Below are 19,471 nucleotides of genomic sequence, written 5' to 3'. Positions count from 1 at the left end.
GAATTTCAAATTACTTCATGGGAGCAAAAATTTMATCCCTTGTACCTAGAAAGATCTCTATTATGAAAGATCTATACCTCCTTATCTGAACTGTGAAAAAGTTATCTAAAAGTTATCTAATTTAGAGATTGCTACACAGAAATATAAAAGACAAAATCCTATACCTATCAATATTAGCATTCAACTAATTTGAGGACTAGCACAGAAAAATCTAACTTTAAAGTTAATATAAAAAGATAATTTGAAGGATAATCAGGAAAGGGAAAAAAATCATATCCTGGGAAAGGTTCAAATTGATCACCATGTAACAGCACATAACTTCATATGAGCATGAGAACAACCCATCACATGCATTTAGAGGATCTAGACATCAAAAACGTATTTTGCAAAACAAACGAACATTTATTTACCTAACATTACTGCATCTACTGCTCCACCTGCACAAAATTCGATGAGGATCTGTATACAAACAAAAGAATACATAAATTAAAAATTAAACAGTTCTGCAGAAATGAGTCATTGTTTAAAGGAACATTATCAGAAGAGATGATTTTCAAGCTATTTTTTCTTGATAAATTATTTGACAACTTCTGCAAAATATTTGTGTATTGCCCAACTACAATTAGCACTGTGAAGCTCAAGCAAATTGTTTGAAAAATGCTTGGAGATTCTCAAACAAAAGCACTAATCCAAATATAAAACTCTGTAATGAGAAGTATTAGGGTCAACTTGTATCTGACTTGGAATGTGATTTACATAATCCCTAAGAACTCATTTAACATTTATTATACTGCTTGTCTATATTATAATCTCTCTTGGATTGAAAAGTCCAAGAACAGAAGTTACATGATTTTTCCAGTAGAAGAAATTGCTATTTTTCTATATTAATCGATTTCATCTGAAATAAAAATATGGGAAAATATATTTTAAAAATAATAAATAACATCAGAAAATGAATGTTTAATGCGTAAACTGAAATGTTTACATTTATTTTTATCCCTTCTTATTGATGCCTATAATTCTTAAACCGAAAATTTAATAATACTAAAGAGAATTCAATTTTCATTTCTCAAATTCCTTCTAAAACAAAAGTTCATCATCACTGCAACAATGTGATGCAGTGAGTGCAATTTTTCTTAAGGATTCTAAACTGTTACACCACTTTTATGCTTCTACATATCCACAATCAAGTAAACTAAGCACAGGAAAATCAGGATAAATAATTTTCCCTAAAATTTGTTGTTTGATCTGAGACAAATCTCTCCTTGGTAAAGAAGYTGTGTTTTTAAAACTGAAAAGTCAAATAGCATGTTTTATGTCCAACTCTAGCTCGTTCTTTTTTCCTGCCATTTAGTTCTGTTTACCTCTCCCATTATGACAGTCTTCTCCCTGCCACTCTCATAGCTCTGCTACTTTACAGTAACCATATACCTGCAATTTTATATCTTAGATTTTATCTTCCATTTCCTACCATCTTTGCTCTGCCAGTGAACCCATCCACTCAAATTTCATATTCTGCCCCTACGCATACTAGCTTTCATGCTGACCTTTATGCATGGAAATGTTTTCATTATTCCACTCTGTAACACAATATCTTTCTACTCTCCATTCAGATCACTCAAGTCTTCACAAAGCCCATCAAAATAAATYTACCTCAGGAAGCATGGTATTACATACCCTTTGTTTTCGTGGTTACAGAATAAAGCAGGCACATATGAMCCCAGGGAAACCTCCTATGTTACTCTTTCGGGTTATTTTTTTTGCATTACAAATGAAAAAAAAAAATCATCTACATTTTCCTTATGCAACCCAAAAGTCACTTAAAAATAGATCACTTAAAATAAAATGTATTTTCATTACTCAAAATCGTGCAGAGCCAAAGAATTAGTAGAATACTGAGGTACAGTTGCAGCAATACACACTACACTTGTGTTTGCAAAAGGTCTAGATTTTTAGTAAACTAATTATGGTTCAAGTCCTGGTTAACTGTCCTCCCTGCCAGCTACCAATGAATTCAGCTGGATGTAAAATAAATACAAACTTCACGATTGACTTTTTCAGACCCAAATTCATTTTGCAGCTGCAGCTTCTGAATCCAACTCTATAAACTGCACTAATGTAATTAGAATCTAATCCTGYTCTTATCAATACATATAGCCTAAGAACTCTCCCCATGTCTGTAAATAAACCGCTAATTTCCAAATATTGGTTTCAAGCTGCTGATTAGATGACTCAGCAGGTTTAACTTTAAGGACTGTTTGCTAGAAGTCATACTCACAATTTGCAAATAAGTTTTGAAACTGTAGGCAGTTATCCTAACAGTAACAACACAGAAGATACACTGATTAAATAATGTTAACAATTAAGCCATGAARAATGAAATTTCAATATATTTTTAACAGAAGTAAAAGCATTTAGAGAAGAAAAAAATACCTACCCATAGATTATTTTCGTAGTAGAAAGCATCTAGGAGCTTAACAATATTAGGATGATCACAGGATGCTAAAATGTCAATCTCAACCATGTAATCTTCTAGTTCTTCTTCCGACTTAGTATCAATCACCTTTGCAGCAGCCAGTACTTTTGTTTCTTTGTTCTGAGCCTATTAAACAAAGCAACAGCAAACATTAAGATAATAATTTAGAGAAATATCATTAAAAATTCCCATCCTTTGATATTTCTGTAATACTTTCCCACCTTCAGTACCTTCTCTAGAAATATATATAAATTAATCTTCAATATTTCTCTGAAGTATATGAGAATATCTACATATTAAAGACTAAGTAAATTACAGCAGAAAAAAAAGTCTCAAAGTCATAAAGAATCAATGGAAGGCAAGAAAGCAGGACAGCTTGACGTCAGCTGCATTCTTCAAATGACCATGGAGGTAACAGCTGAGGCCCATTGCTTTTTTGTATTCCCTGGATAAAGTTCAGTGCTCCTCTTCAAAATCTATCAATATTTGTATTGCAGCAGTACTAAGTAACCTCTGCCTTCCCTGTATCCAACTGCACATCTTCACCTGCATTGTAACAGCACAGCTGGCCACGAAGCCATATAGAAAAACAGATGCTCTACCAGTAACCAGCAGGTTCTGCTCATTTTGAGCAGTTTTGAGCTGTATTGAAGCTCTCCTGCTAAAAGGCTGCCAAGCCAACATTAATTTGTCCAGGCATTTTGCCCTGCATGCTGCAGAAGTCCAGAGGTCCTCCCACAGACAGTTGCTCACAGATGCTGGCCACACTGGAAACTCTGCCCACCTCTGCTTCGGGACTCTGCACCTCAAGACTGCACCAAAAAATTCCTCTATGTGGCAAAGGAAAAATGGAAGCTTCAAGGCAGATGTGCATGAAAAACATTCTGCCAGCAGGACAGCAGTAAGTGCAAAATACAGTTACAGAATGAACCAGCTACGATTATGGTTGTTGAGGGCAAGTATTTTATGATGAATGTGAAAGATTTCTCAATAATCATTTCAAATAATTAAAAAAAAAAATCCTTACAAAACAGTGGATCTGTACAATGTTATTTTAAAAACAAACAAAATACTGGGAAGTTTTCTAACACACATTCTAAAAAAACAAACAAAATACTGGGAAGTTTTCTAACACACATTCTAAATAAACATGCTAATATTAAAAAGAAAAAGGTGTGCTTAATGGAAAAAATATTTGATTTGGTTTCCTGTTTCATGGCCTGAATAATATATCAGTATTGTAAAGCAAACATGAAAGATGAAACAGATGTCTTACTCCACAATGGAACTAGACTTGGTAGTTTTATTCACAGAAAAATAGTTATTAAAGCAATTTTTTAAAAAATGCAAGTATTAATAAATGAATATTTTTGTAAAACATTGTTACCCTCCACAATATTTTGCAATTGTTTGCGGAGAATATGTCAAAAAAGAAAAAGTTTTAAAATTCACTTACAAAATTGCATTTAATAACCAATAACATACTCTTCAGATTTTGTTTAAATACAACCAGTTTGCTGCATATACAGCATATATTGGTTTTTGTTTCTATTGGCAGAGTACTTTGCATTTTGATTTTTCCCAGATCTGTCTGCTTGAAGAGGTTTATTCAAACCAGATTTCCAGTTCTATCTTGCTTGTGGGAGCTCTATTAAAACATCTCATTATAAAACAGAAGTGATTATGGAGACAGTATGGTTATCTTTATGAACATCTTTACAACTATAAACATAACAAATGTATGCTCTTGTTTTGACTTCTGAGGGTAACATTTAGTAAGTCTAGATCCAGATTTTTTTCAAGTCCACAAAAGGAAAAAGGGCATAATAAGAATATTTCTGAGGACTGATAATTTTAATTGTACATCAAGTTATACCTGAAAATAAAGGGCATTTTTTAAAATCTTCATTGTGATTTTGCAGGTTCACTTCAAACAAGACACTATTACTTTCATACACATGCTACACCACAATAACAATGTACCTATGTGGCTTGCTGTGAGAAACACAGCTATGTGCCTTCGAACTGTGTAGGAAAGGATTTTACTTTTCATGTGCAAGACATATAGCACTGGACTGTATGGGAAAATGGTGGACTGAGAAACAAGGAACAATAAGCATTCACAGCTTTGTGTGGGCATGTTTGTTTTTTCTAAACTTCAACTGAAATCTTTCTTCTGTCACAAACATTTTCTAAAGGTCAGAGCAGCAGCAAAAATGTTTGTGCAGATGCAGTCTTGATTTGCATATACTCATCTTACAGTTGAGCACTTCAACATTTATAGTCAAATAAACGATTCATACTACTTGAGGTTCTGCCCTTTTAGAACAGGCCCGATATTGTTGTGCCAGTTCCTTCACGAACTTTAGATCTCAGCTATCAAGTTAACCTTACGTGCTCTGCTTAAACCCATTGGATTCTGCTTCTATGATGGACTCTTTAAGCTTTGGTCTTATGCTAGGAAATTCAAGGTACATTGTCTTTTATAGCTTCGCTTCAGTTTTGCTGTATGTGGAGACAGGTAAGCAAGATTTTCCTTCTGTGCATTAACAAAACTTTATACTTTCTGAACATCTATACATAGAGTAGAAAGCAGGGCTGGAGTAAATGATTCCCCTAACAACTGACTAATGCGATGTGTCATTGGTATTAGTAACTGCTATATGCAGTAATACATAAATATTACAGTTCTTTCATCAACATTTATTTTTGGATTATTTTGCACAGTTATTGCAGCAAACACTACCTTGGGGGGACAGTATACRAAATGGACTAGCAAACCATGTGACAGCCGTTCTTCTACTCTTTCAATAGACAGCACCATCGCATTAGCCAAAAATACACCGAAATATCCCTCAACTGTAAAATAAAATAGCTTTAGAAAGATATTATACGGAGGCTGCCATACAGTAATTATGACTTTGTAAATCAGAGGCTTCCAAATCACTTTTTCCAAACCTAAAATCCTGTACACTAAAATGATGATTATGTCAACTACACAAAAACCTTGTCAACATTCAGCAATACATCAGCCCTGGAAAGAGGAAACACCATTCTACCAGAAACTACTCTCTGTTAGTTCATGAAGCCACTGTCCCATTCTTCCTTAGATTTTTATGGCCTCCTATACCCAAATATCCATTCCAGATCCAAATGCAAATATCCGTTTTGATACAGATGAGAGACTCCTAGCAGAACATTAAAAGGCAGGTTTTCTATCTGGGCATTCTGCCAAAAAGTCGTATATTCCCAGCTGTGGATAGCACAGAAAGCAAAGCTACTGCTTCAAAGTAATAGGTTTACAGCTCAGAGACAACAGAGTCTTTTGTCGTTAGAGGCCCAAACCGAAATCTCAGCCCTGGTTACGCACAGTCGTTCCAGTTGTTTATCCCCAGGAAATGCTTTCTGCCCAGCCTTGCACTTTCCCTCCTAGGATGCAGCACAACGCACATAGTCATCTAAAAATGACAACATTATTTACAATCAAAAAAGTTAAGTACATCCTTTCTCTACTGTTCAGCCTACCAGAAACACTGCTGAGATCCGAGATAGAGAATTATTTGTCACCTCTTTCTTTCCAATGCCTAATCTCTTTGGAGACGTTATATAACCACGCAGGGCTTTGCGAGCAGCAAAACAAATCAATTAAGAAGCTGTTCCTTCCGGTTTTGTTCCTCTCAGCCAAACTGTAATCATTACAGTTGCCCAGCACAGTTACCAAAACACAGGAAATATGCATTCGCATTCAACAAAAAAGCTGTAGGCATATGAAAAGTATTTTTGTATAAACCTGGAATTTTCAGATCCAGCTCCATTTAACACTTTCTGTTGATGTCTGAAAGTGAGTAAAAGAAACTGGGTACTGAAAGCTGTCCTTATAGCACAAAAAGGCAAGAACTGTTTCTTAGGAGCTCTGAGTAAACAGAGAGGCTCAGCTTTTCTTGAACCTAGGAACCAAGAGAACTCTGCTAATTTCAGATTATAACTAAAGGCATCTACAAGTGATAGCCAGGTCTACCAAGGAAACGAGACTGGACTTACTGTTCACAGTGCCTGCAAAAGTGCTAATTAATGCATTTTAGGAAAAAGAAACTCTCATTAGTCAGATAAAAAGAAGCACCAATTCTAACATGCACCGTAAAGAAACATAACTAAAAGCATCAGTTTGAATTCAAGAACGAAGAGCTAACTGCAATTTAAACCATGAATTTTAAAATAAACCAGAAGCGAGGCCAACAAAAGATCTGGAACCTCCCTACACTTTTGGAAATTCATTAATATAAGCCTGCTATTTCTAGAAGAGCTATATTATTTTGCATCAATCTTCACTGCAGAGCAGGCTTTAAAACTTAATGGCAACAAAAACAAGCTAGGAGAATTACAATGTTTAATTATATATACAAAATTAGTCCAAGGAATTAAAAAGCAGCTAACATTGGCTACACCTGCTGGAACTTGTTGAAGTGACTGTGAAGAACTACTCAGAAGATAATGAAAGGACAGTGTCTACAACGGAAGATGATACACCCTTAACTACAAGAGACTGGCCAAAATGTTTCTTGGCATAGACACTACTCAAAAACTAATAACTACATGGTTTCTTCTACTGAAGAATTGATTAATGCCAGGGAAAATACACAGAAATTGAGCTGTAGATAAAAATGCCTCATTTTCCTACAGTCATGCAGTATTGCTAATGAAGTTGTGCTACCAGGGTTCATCCTAGAGTAGCCACGGATATCTTTATGTGGTCTGGTGCTGCCCGAGGGGCTGTACTGGTTTTGGAGCAGTTTCCATGACAACGTTACTCTTCTTAACATTATCCTTGTACTTGGTACCCATTGCGGTTCTTCAGCTTCCTCCACAGTTGGTTTCTAAGGATTCCACAAGTTATTTTGGGAGGAGGAGTATGCACTACAATTTTCATGTTTAACCTCATGATTTCCCTTATGTTTTCCATTAGTTCCATGGCATTCTGCAAACTAGTTAAGCGGAGTTCCCATCCTGATTCATACACATATGCTGTGTCACTCCAGTCCATAGGAATATTTATGCACACATTTGCAAGAGCAGGGCTGAATCTGGGAAATGTGCACAAAGTAACCAAAACATCCCTCTGCAGGCAACTTAATGGAGGAAAAGCATCAGATTCCAGAATCATTCTTCTTGGTCAAGTAAATTCATTTTAAAATATGTAATAAAAAGAATTTACAAATCTGCTAAATATTATAAAGATATTCTCTAACATACTCTCTATTGTTTTATAAAAACACATTTATATTTTTCCCACTTTTTGCATAATGGCTCAAACAAAAAGKACAGGGAAAGAAGGAGCTATGTTGAGAAATGGTTGAGAAAAACTCAACCATTAGATCATGTCAGAGGCATAAATGCAAAGGATTTCTCTTTTTCCATCCTGAATTCAGTTATAATTGTATGTACCACTCCACGAAACAGCATTAAAATACACAACTCTGCATTATTTTCTACTCCCATACTAGCAAYGGGGGAGGTGTGAGAAATCAAGGTTTATTACTGCAGAGCTAAGCTGCTTTGCCAATATCTTTCATCTGCGGAGGACACTAACAGTTGCTGGCAAAGCTTTTTCCCCAGACTGAAATGCAACTTCCCAAGAAACATATCCCAGTGCGTGCTCATCTTGGGTTACAAAAATACAGCTATTTCTTCAGTCTGGTTGCTTTAGAAACATGCAATGCTTGCTCTTTGTTAAGCACTATAGATTAGAAAGAAAATTTTGTGTAGCATAAATACAGCTTTAATCCAGATGACAAAAAAAAAAAAAATCAGAGAAAAAATATCAAACAGCAATTGCTAATTCTAGATGATCATTTGAATTACTTTTAAGACATTCATAAATAAGACGGAGCTGAATTGTTTCTAGACTTTTTTTTTCCCCAAAAAAAGATATCACACTGCTGGTTGGATAGTTGAGAATGTTATGATCTCTTCTTGATAATTTTTCATTTGTTTCAACACAGGCCTTAAGAATGCTCTGATTGCTTTACCCTGGGGGACTGTGTGTTGTAATTTTGCGTCTAGCTATTTCACATCTGTAGCAATGCTTTAGTTTACTTGAGATTTTTTTCAGYAACATGGGATCTCAGAGAGCACTGCTCCTGTTAACCTCTTCTCCCAGGAAGGTATCGAAATTGTAGCAGTAAGACTTTTTAGTTAGTAGCTCTTTAAAGACTATAGTAGAAGCTCTTACTAATCTAGAGTACTTCTATAAAAGACGGAGTAAACCCACAGCTCCTTCATGCCTTGCTGCTTGGACTTTGGTTACTAAACAAATACATAGGCGTGGGATCTCCAAGCCCTTACTCAAAACAACAGATAAAATAGTTGTATCTGTGTCTGATCCAGTTCAACTATTTTAATAGGGAAAGTTCACTTTCCAATTGGAAATTAACAAGCCAACAAACCAAAGAACAAATGCCGATTTCTCTGGCCTTTAAGAAGCCCTCAGGGGGTTCTTGACTTGAAGGGACTTGAACAGGTTACAAGGGAATTTAAATATTCCTRGGATTGAAATGTGGTACATTAACTTGCTGTCAAAAAGTGAAGACTACAATTAAATGCTCTAGATTCCATACAGCAGAAGAAAGATATTTGAGGATCTATCCTGAGACAGACTATCTAATGCATTTATTGTCATCTAAAACATATACATCTCACTAGCACAAAAAGGGAAAAGGTGCTCTAGAATTTGAACCTGCAGCATGACCCATAGGTTGGACTTCAAGTGAGCACACCTGAGAAGCCCTATTGGAATGATAGCATGCAGCAAAACAAAGAATCTGGGCACTGCTGCATTCATTGACTTGCTAACGGAGYGAAAAAAAAATGATATATTCTAAAGGAAAAACATAAATTGTGCAATTTGAACAGTTTGAGATTCAGTATTTTAAAAGAAGACACTTGATGAAAAACTAATTTATAGCTAAAACACTGCAGGAAGTGAAGTGTGACTGAATCAACATCATGTGAGCACTGGCAAAAGTTCTTGCAAAACTATCAAAGCACACATTCCGTTACTCCGTGCATGCTCTAGACTTTTGAGATAGAACTTCCTCTCTTTCTGAAGCAACAAAAAAAAGGAACTAACTAGCTTTTGACATAAAAAACGTATCACTTTTGTTTTCTAAGTAGAAATTTATTATTGATATATTTTATGAGTGAAATTACTGGTTATAGACACCAATTCATAATTCTCTTTATGGTATTAATTCATATGAAAAAGAATATTAAGCCAAAGTCATCTGTTCTTCCTCCCACTAGTATTTTAAATCTGATAGATATCAAYTGTAAAGATGGAACAGAAAAAAAAATCACTACCAACACAGCTAAGCCACTTGTCTTTGAGCTCCTGCATAACTCTTAATAATAATAATAACGTTCAATTCTACATTGAACTTCATTCATAAATTAAAATATTCAGTAATGTATGAAATTTCATACTTATATCCCGTTTCTGACATGCCAGAGTTTTCTGTGAGTCTCTTAATTAATGAGCCTAACGCCACATACCATCATCTGAAAACAAGGTGAATACTTCTGACATGTAACTTAGAGGGGTTCTTTCATGTGCACTTCATATGATAGGACCTAGCTATATTGCTTTATGCTACAAGTGTCAGATCTCTCGAGAGATGAGAAAAAAGCCATCTGAATMAACATTTGCTATTCCCTGAAAACTGGCTGTTGAAGTGGCACAGAAACAGAAYCTGTAAGTAAACTTCATTCATATTCAGAGCAGTATTGGGATATGTTGCTTCTGATGTTGTCTTTCAGATTAAGTGTTTTATTTTACGCTGGTGAATTTAAACAACTGTTTAAACAATYAGAACAATTAAAGAAGCCCAGTGACTACTCTTAGAAAAAAAAATGTAGATGCTGATCCTATTATGTCAGCTAATTTTGAAAGAAATTTGAATTTAGATAAGCATACTGGTGATTATAATCTTTTTCAGATTCTTCAGAAGTGTTTTCTACTCTTGGTCTTTGACATTTTACTAAATACTTCATGTAATGCATTTAGAATTTACCCGATATGCTAGTGGTAAATACAAATGGCCATAAGAATGATTAAATTGCTTAGTAAAATGCTTAAAGATTAATCCAGATAAAATGTTTCAAATCTCTCTGCAATGCTTGAGCTGTACAGAATGTGCAAAGGGGAAATAGCTGTTTTACAAAGACTTCTTTTTTCAGCCAATTATCTTGTGAAAAATCCAATTCTCAAGTAATGCAGAAATAACGATATTCTTCCTCTAGTAGAACTGATGAGCATTACAATACACAGTGCATACAGTTAAATACACAAAATGTCCAAGGGCAAGTACTGTTCTTCCCTCTTAACAGCATGGCAACATTAATTTACTGTAGTTAAAAAAGCTTTACACAGCCCATGGCCCCTTAAATCTGACATCAACTAAAATGCACAAGTACTGTTCTTAAGAGGTGAAATGGAATTCTCTTTGAGCAGTTTTCTCCCTCTTCTATTCCTCCTTTTCTCTTGGGTTTTACCCCTTCTACATATTTTTTTAATTGTTTTATTAGGCTAAAGATCTTCTGAAGTAGAAGGCAGTCATCTGTTGCCTATTTGTAGTATCAAAGGAAATGCACAATTCTCCTCCTTCCTGTAAAGCTATCTAAACCATTTCTGCTTCAAAACACTGCTCATCCACAACTCATCTCACCCTGAAATTCAACTCAGCTTCTGTACTGTCACAGAATCACAGAATATTCAAGGTTGGAAGGGACTTCTAGAGATCATCTAGYCCAACCTTCCCGCTCAAGCAGGCACAGCTAGAGCATGTGGCACAGGGTGGCATCCAAGYGGGTTTCCAGGCAGGTTTTGAAGACCTCAAAGAAGACCTCAAGATCTATACTATCCTCCTATAGATAAACATAGTCTCAAATAATGAGTTTTGTAAATATTTTATTCTTCTCTAGTAGTTAGGGTAGCAAACATAAAAAGTAGAAAAAAGAACTACCACGTGAAATAAACTAGAAACATAAGCTTAAAGCAAGTTACCAGTTAAAAATATGTCTACTTAACAGAATTCTTCTGAAAAGATAATTTATGCAACAATTTTTTTTCAGACACTTCTTTTGACAAAAAGTGATTTCTGACATCCTTAACTGCAAGAACATTAACATACTACCTTGATGCTTCACTTCTCAGCCCATTCCAGTCATGCTGCTACAGTTCTGTCCTTTTCCCCCTCGCATGAGCGCAGCGCTCTTGCCTGGAGCTCATATGAACTGGTCTGGGAGTTTAATTCAAGTGAGAGCAATTCACCACATAGACAACCAATTTTTGGATGATTTAATTTCTTAATTCAGATCATCACGGAGAGAGACAAGCAAAGCTGCAAGCTGCCACAAGGAAGAAGCTGAAAAGGGGAATATGTTGCCAGAGGATTTTCTGTRTTGCCTTACATCATCCTAAACTGTCATGGAAGATGGACACAGCGAGGATGCAGTCACTCAGTCACAAGTTGCCTCTGTACTTTGGAGGCTAATGAAATTCRCCACTTTGAGTAGGCATGTTATTAACTGTGCTCTTCTTAGTATCACAGTTCCACACTGTTTAAGTGTTTTTCAGAGAATCAAAAAGTCTCATGACTGAGTGCTCAATTTGACACTTGAAAAAGTTTTATTATCATCAGCTATTAAACATCCATTTCCTACATGCCTGAAGTGGTTTAAGTTAAGCTTTTGGGATTATTTCTGCCTCGACTGCAACATTTGAGTTATTTAACATTTTTATTATTTGAATCAGATTAACATTTATTGAAATTATCTTTATTCATGGCACAATATTGACCAAGTATAATCCAAGTTTCCCTTCTATTGCAGATGCMTCAATAGTAAGGTCCCGTGATTAGAGACAGAAGACTAAGAATAGAAAGCAGCCTCACTAAAGATTAAGACTCAAATCACTGAAGTAAGATTATTAATTATCTTGTTCTTAAACACTTAAAAAAAAGAAAAAAAATGTAATATTAGGAAACTCTAGTTGTTAAGTAAATCTAGTTGTTCTGGTCAGCTACTAGGAGATAGGCTAGAGCTCTTCCTATAGTCAAAAGCAAACAAAGCAGTTTCAGGTACTTTTGTTACCCTTATCTGTGGGAAGCAGTCTGTGGTATTGTTGTTTATATGAGATCCTTAAACTTTCATATTCCCTACCTCAAAGAGACAAAACAAATAAGCAGTGCTTCCTTCTTCCTTCTGTCAGGTTACTTTTAAATCCAGGCAGTGTATTTTTATCAGTAGTAAAAACAAGCTGAGAAGAGTTAAAAAAGCTAGGCTTAGCTCTAAGCTTGCCCATTTCTTCATGTTACTGGAATGAATCATGTGCATTTGTTTTAATAGTAATTCCTGTTCAAAACTCTCCTGATTCCACTTCCTAAATATGACGCAAAGTTCAAAATTTGCACAGAGCAATATAGTTGCACAGACCATAYGGGTCTGACCTACAATTAACCAGCACCAAAAAACAGCACAGATCATCTGAACTGCAAACTGAAATATCTGTGCCATCAGCAGAAGCAGAGCAAAGGCAGAGAAGGACAACTAAAATGTAAAGGCTCAAATAGCTGCCTTATAAAAACAGGCCAAAAAAGGCTGGGACTCTTCAACTTAGACAGGAAAAAGCTAAAGGTGGAGCWGGAATATGACTGAGCTTTACAAAAGCAAAGAGGCAACGCAGGAATTTCATACAGACTGATTAAGACAAAGACTGTGAAGGAGATGATGGTTTACTTCAACATACTGCTTTTTGCCAAAGCTTTCAACTGGTATGTCCCCATTAAGATTTTACCTCCTTTTATTTAAAACATATTAAATCTATWCCTGTAAAGTATGGCTTGGAAATAAAAGTGAAAAGCAATCTTTTAAAACTGTGAAGTCTAGACATTTACCACAAAAAAGCTTTGATTTTACAGCACAAACCTGTGTCCAGAGAACCATTACCTATAAGACACAGTAAAAATAAATTCCATTGTAAAGAGCCTTGCCAAGTTATGACAGTAGCATTTAAAAGCTAGGATGGCTTTCCCAAGAATCGCATTTTCTGAATCATGGTTATGACTAAACATTTCTCAAGGCGTGACCCAGTTCCTTAAAGTACCCTGTAGAGATGTAAAAGATTGTTCAATTAGGATAAGAAAGAAAAAATAAAGAAACAGTCTAATTCATTATCAAGCTAGGAAAAAAAATATCGTACTAGAGTAAAATCCTACTGACATAAGTATAAATTAAGTTCTAGAGTAGTGGTTCCCCTGAAATAATGCAATATTCATTGCATTATTGCAGTTGCCCTCCACTCTTATTTTACAAGCTCATTTTGAAGTGCCTCATCAATGAAAGAAAAATCTTTCATAAAGATATGAACTAAACAAACAGTACATAAATATGCGTCAAAATAAAAGTTTCTCTATTACACAGTTTTCTTGTGTTTCATACACTAAGACTTTCTGAATAGACCATAACGTACCACTTGAGGAATAAGAGGTCACTTATTCCTCTGCAGTAGGGACAGTTCTGATACATTTAGATGTTAACTGATAAGTTGATTTTGTTGTTATACTGTGTGTGTGTGTGTGTGTGTGTGTGTGTGTGTGTGTGTGTGTGTGTGTATTTTGCAATCTCTTGTTCTAGGCTTCAACTAATTAAGCTGAATAGAAAATTGATCAAAATATATAAATATACATACCTAAAATGAATGAGATTGCATAAAGATTACCATTCTGTTAACTTCCAAATCACTATGCATTAACCTTTCTATATAAATATATGCAATCCTGCAGAATATCACAAGCCAGTTACAATCTGGAAAAGCAAAAAATGAAAATAAATATATAATCTATGGTTTAAGTCATTGCAGCTGAGTTTTACATATTTAAAAAAAAAAATGATTTAAGAAACAGTGTGTCCTCCTAAAATCAAATGAGACTGTTTATCTGAGTATGTGCATTAAACATATGAAGAATCTTCAATTCCTAACTATTATGAACTTTGTACTCCGTGTAAAATTTCTGCTTTACATACTTYTTTGAATGTGTAGCTGTTTTGTATGAATGCAGGGCACACTCAAGAGAAAAATCAAAACGAAAATAAAATTAACACTTCCTTTAAAGTCCTAAATTTTTGTTCAAGTATGAATACTATAGGAAAGCAATCTGAAGTAGTCTCTTAGTTTTTAATGAAAAATTAGCTATTTCTATGACCTGTCATCAAACATATTTTCTGCAAGCACTATATGGTCTTTCTTTTTAACAAGATTTTTCCCTTTGAGTAGAAAAAAAARGTTTTTCCCCTACTATATATCTGACACTTCAGAATTTCTTTTAAGCATTCCAATCTGTGACTGTATTATACAGCCATTAAAAATTGAAGTGCATTAGAGGAAAATAAAATATGTATTTTTATGGTTTTTGAACTGAATTACAATATTGTACATCTTTAGATGCTCTGTGAAATTAATTTCAGTCTGCTTTGTTATCTATCTTCAGACATCTTGGYTTTTCTATCACTAGAAACTGAGCTGGAACAATCCAAAAAGGTRGGACAATAGGCACAAGAGGTGAAACAGTATTACATAAATGCTATTTACAATTCAAATATAATTAAAGGTTACTGAGGAAGCACAAAAAAAAAGACAAAAAATAAAATTAACATTTTAGGCTCTCAAATGAGAAGTTTTAGTTACATGTTGAGTCTTTCATATAGAAACACAACTGTCATTAGAAGACAGTGATGTCCATAAGCTTCTGAGTTTCTCACAATATAGGTCACAGTTGAACATGGACCTTTCTGAAACTTAAGGCCCATTCACAACTTCATTCAATATAATTAATAATTAAAGTCAGTTAATAAACAATTCTGAAGATTACTTATAAAACAGTCAAACAATTTTCRTATTTATAGCATGCATGTATTTCAGATGTAGATACCTATATAGCACACATAAAGTTACAAACAGATTTGGGAATCATTAAGCCATATACACAGCATTTTTATAATTTACACTTGATGGTACCACTCTGCAAACATAATACTAATGCAGACAGCAAAAGTATTTCTATTTCATCCTCTGAAAGAGTTAAAAGATATAGTAAAACAACATGGAGCCTGTTTATATTAAGTATTCACAGAATCACAGAATATGTAAGGTTGGAAGGGACCTCTAGAGATCATCTAGTCCAACCTTCCTGCTCAAGCAGGCACACCTACAGCATGTGGCACAGGGTGGCATCCAGGCGGGTTTTGAAGACCTCAATTATTTGCAGTATTATTTGCAGTAAGCACCTGTACAAACAATCCTGCAATAAAACATTTTTTAAACATATTTATTCTAGTTCCTTGAGTTTTTTCTAAAAAACTGAGCTACTGTCATAGAACATAAAATACTTCTCATGGAGACTTCAGAAGTTTTCAAGAAGCATTTAAATAATTTGATGACTTCAAGAGTTTAGAAATTTTTGCCTTTCTGCTCATATCTCTTTCAGGAACTCCTCCACACACTTAAGTAAATATGGTCAACCTTCTCAGAGTTTTGGAAGGGGGTGTGTGTGTGTGTGTGTGTTGGGGGGGGGGGGGGGCGAGGAGCAACCCCCAGGAGGTCCCATCTCCTTCCAATCATTTTCATTGCCTACTGGGGAAAAGTTTCCTTTCATTGCACACACAACAAGAGAAATGAATAAAACTGCAGGAGGCACACTATTGAGAAAGCATCATCTTTCAAGTCTCAGAAGTATTTTCATTCTCTAAGGTTTGTCTCCAGACAAAGTAAATGATGGCAGTTTGTTTTTCATCACTTAAATTTTAAAGTAGACATTCATAAATACTCTTTCCAGGACTCATTTCAAGTGTCTTTTTTCCCTTACCCCCACCCCCAAATTCCCAAGATAGGGCTTGTGGCATTCAAAAATATAAACTCACAAAACTATTTCAACACTGTTTATGCGGGTCAGTCAAAACTAGAATTAAGGGCTCCACGAAAAGTAACTTGTGAGCTATTGCTCTGCAACAATATTTACTGCTGCCTGGAGGCCTTTATCAGTGCAGGACTATTTCCCTGCAAAAGATTCAGTTCAAGAGGTTTAACCAATTCATCTACAAAAAACACCTGTACCACAACTCTTCAGGTCCTACATCAAAACTAGCTCACCAAATAGATTGCAGCAGATTTAGCCCTGAAGAATCGTTTTAGGAAGTTACAGCAACATAGAAAAGAAGCTTCGTCCTATGATCCATTGGACAACATGCAGCCTTAATATTTAAATTAAAATGTAATAATATGAATTAACATATAAAATAATGACAAGCTCAATCCTTTTTTTTCTATTATTAAAAACTATTTCTGTTAATAAACAAAATCAAACAATGATTTTTCTATTTACTTAACTAGTGTTTTAAACAGTTTATATAACGGTGCTCACACCTTGGAAAAGATGACTGTCTTACTAAGGAGTGATCATGAAATGCTATATTTATCCTCCACAAACTTGTCTCTCTGTTGCATTCAGAATTAAAACTGCAGACAATACATTACTCATAAGCTAAGCAACACAATGCTGACCTTAAGCCAAATGACTTAAGGATGTCCAAAAATGAGGCACTAAATAACATACACTTTACTTTTTGCTTCTTTAGAATATTTCCTTACTACAGGTAAAATGAAAAGGAGATACTACCTTCTGAAAGTAACCAATACAAGAAAACTCTCAACTTAGCAGTCTACAGATAACTTTATTGCCCTACTCATTTCCTCAGAAAACTTAGTCAGAGTGGTAAAGTTGTAAAGAGCTCAGTAAAGCTTTTCCCTCACCACTTTTCCCACAGTTTAATAGGTGTTACTGCCTTTTCCTTATCTAGTATCTTCCAAGCTAAAACTGCAACAGTGTGAAAGTGGAGATAACACTAGAGAGCAGCAGGTAAAAAGAAAAAAAATGTTGACTTTAAGCAACTCACCAGCTGATCAGCAAGACTAAAAGCCTTTATCTTCTGCAGATAGGCATGCATCTTTTTTTCATACACAGCARCTTTAAAATACTTCTCTTAGGAAAAATGACTGCTCCTACCAAACTTGTGTTCTATTTYACTTAGACTAAATATTTAAAATTGAACACTAACATTTCCTACATCACTCTCAAGAGAGTACAGCACCTCTCTCCTCTATCTACTAATGCCTCTATGGCTAAACAAAGCAACACAGCACTTAAATTAACATAATTAATTCAGATCTCTTGAGGACAACTGAACCATTTTACTGCTCCAGTTTAATGAGAGGGCAGCTGATATGGTAAGCTATGAATGATATTAGATCAGAACAAGATATTTTAAGTATAACTTTAATCAACATGGCCAAAAGTTCAGCATCGATTCCTTTGGCAGGTAAGTCACAAGGTAAAGAGCAGATGAAAAACAGTCAAATAGTACCTGGATATTAAGTAATAAGACAAARTCATATGAGTATAAACTATATGTATAAAAGACAGGCATCCTAGCAAGCAGCATGATACATTAGAATCATAAAGATAACTTGGAGCTGTCATATCTGACTGTATGAGTGATTTAGATCAGTAAGCTTGTAAGGCCACAGAAACTAGGAATTACAAACTCTTAGATCTGCCCTGATTTTCTTTCAGGTCAGACTAAATAGACCAAAGTATTTATTTAATATTAGAAAATAAGTGATGGGTTAGGGGTAGGCAAAATATACTTCCAAGCAACCACTCATCATCTGATCACTTGTGTTGTAACAGAAGGCAGTTCTATAGTTAACTAATTAATGACAATCTAGAATCTTACTTCTGGTCCATCTTATTAAATCACCATTTAAAATTTCTATTTGCTTTTATCTGTTATATAAGACATTAAGGCAAAAACAAGTGCTCATGAAGGCCATACTGTAGCAYTGCAGGAAAGACTGTTTTAAATATAGAAACAAAAGCTGATCTTAAATAAAGCTACAGTACTATTTTATTTCATTTGTAGAAACATTTTCATCAAAATTCTCCAGTAACAACTTGCCAATTTCTACCAAAATATGCATGTCCAAAATACATATTGTCTACAATATATATTCTATCTACAAACATACACTATCTATATACACATACACAGAGTACTTTATATAGTATACTGGCATATATATTCTCCTACTATAGAACCTGTTTCTGCATAAATCAGTACATTATCAGCAGACGGTTCCTATAATTATAACAATTAGGGCTAGAAGAATGTGAAGTTATTGGAGAGATATTTGCTAGCAAAGAGCTCAAAAATGACACCAAGTAGGCATCAGAAAAAAAAAAAAAAAGAGGCCTTTTTGCTGTACGTTACAAGTACTGTGATTCTCACGTCCAAAACGCTAGCAAATTATACTGAAATGAAGTCCAGTCATTTTAATTCATTTTGAATGTCAACACAGGAGGACATTGGCAATTGAATTAGTAACACATGCATCTGCATGACAGAATATTCTTAACCAGGAGCTTTAGCAAAAAAAAAAAAAAAAAGTCCCAGGAAAAACATAGGGCATTTTAAAGGTCTGGTTTTGCAGCTGAAAGTTCATAAAAGACTTCATAGGATTGCTCTAAACGGCTACAGTTTAATGGTTACTTACAAAGATTGCTTTAATTTAAATCAGTATTATGTGCACTGARCTGACATTTGATACAATAACATAATAACACAATAAAAGTCACACAACATAATAATGTAACTCATTTCTACATCAAACTAAGTGACTTTAAGACCCTGAAGCCTAAGATTTCTCAGTGAACTGTAACTGGATCAAATCAAAAGTAGCTTTTATCACATTTTTAAAGTAGTAGTTTGAGAGCTTGCTAACCACCAAATTTCAAACCACCTCCCCAAAGTTAAAATTATGTCTTTTTAGAGGCTGGCAGGCCCTTGGCGATTCATTCAGTAACTCTAAACAATCTATGAAAAAAAAAA

At 34.8% G+C, this 19,471-nt stretch overlaps 1 protein-coding gene across 3 annotated transcripts in view; it reads right to left on the bottom strand.

The window, feature by feature from the left end:
* The window catches only part of SLK (STE20 like kinase), a 43,755-nt gene that overhangs the window by 20,910 nt on the left and 3,374 nt on the right, over positions 1-19,471 (bottom strand). For 2 of the 3 annotated variants that reach the window (XM_026050544.1, XM_026050546.1), the window contains exons 2-3: positions 2,438-2,602; positions 411-459 (exon numbers count right to left, since the gene is read on the bottom strand). In XM_026050544.1, coding sequence (XP_025906329.1) covers positions 411-459; positions 2,438-2,602 — 214 coding nt within the window. Of the gene's footprint in view, positions 1-410; positions 460-2,437; positions 2,603-6,001; positions 6,030-19,471 lie in introns of those variants that run through there. The other variant, XM_026050545.1, reaches the window with a different exon arrangement.

The sequence above is a fragment of the Nothoprocta perdicaria genome, unplaced genomic scaffold (genome assembly GCF_003342845.1).
Source record: "Nothoprocta perdicaria isolate Ctin4 unplaced genomic scaffold, notPer1 scaffold_7, whole genome shotgun sequence".
Taxonomy (NCBI): Eukaryota; Metazoa; Chordata; class Aves; order Tinamiformes; family Tinamidae; genus Nothoprocta; species Nothoprocta perdicaria.
Note: the sequence above shows the minus strand (reverse complement) of the source record. Positions and strands in the feature narration are given on the sequence as shown.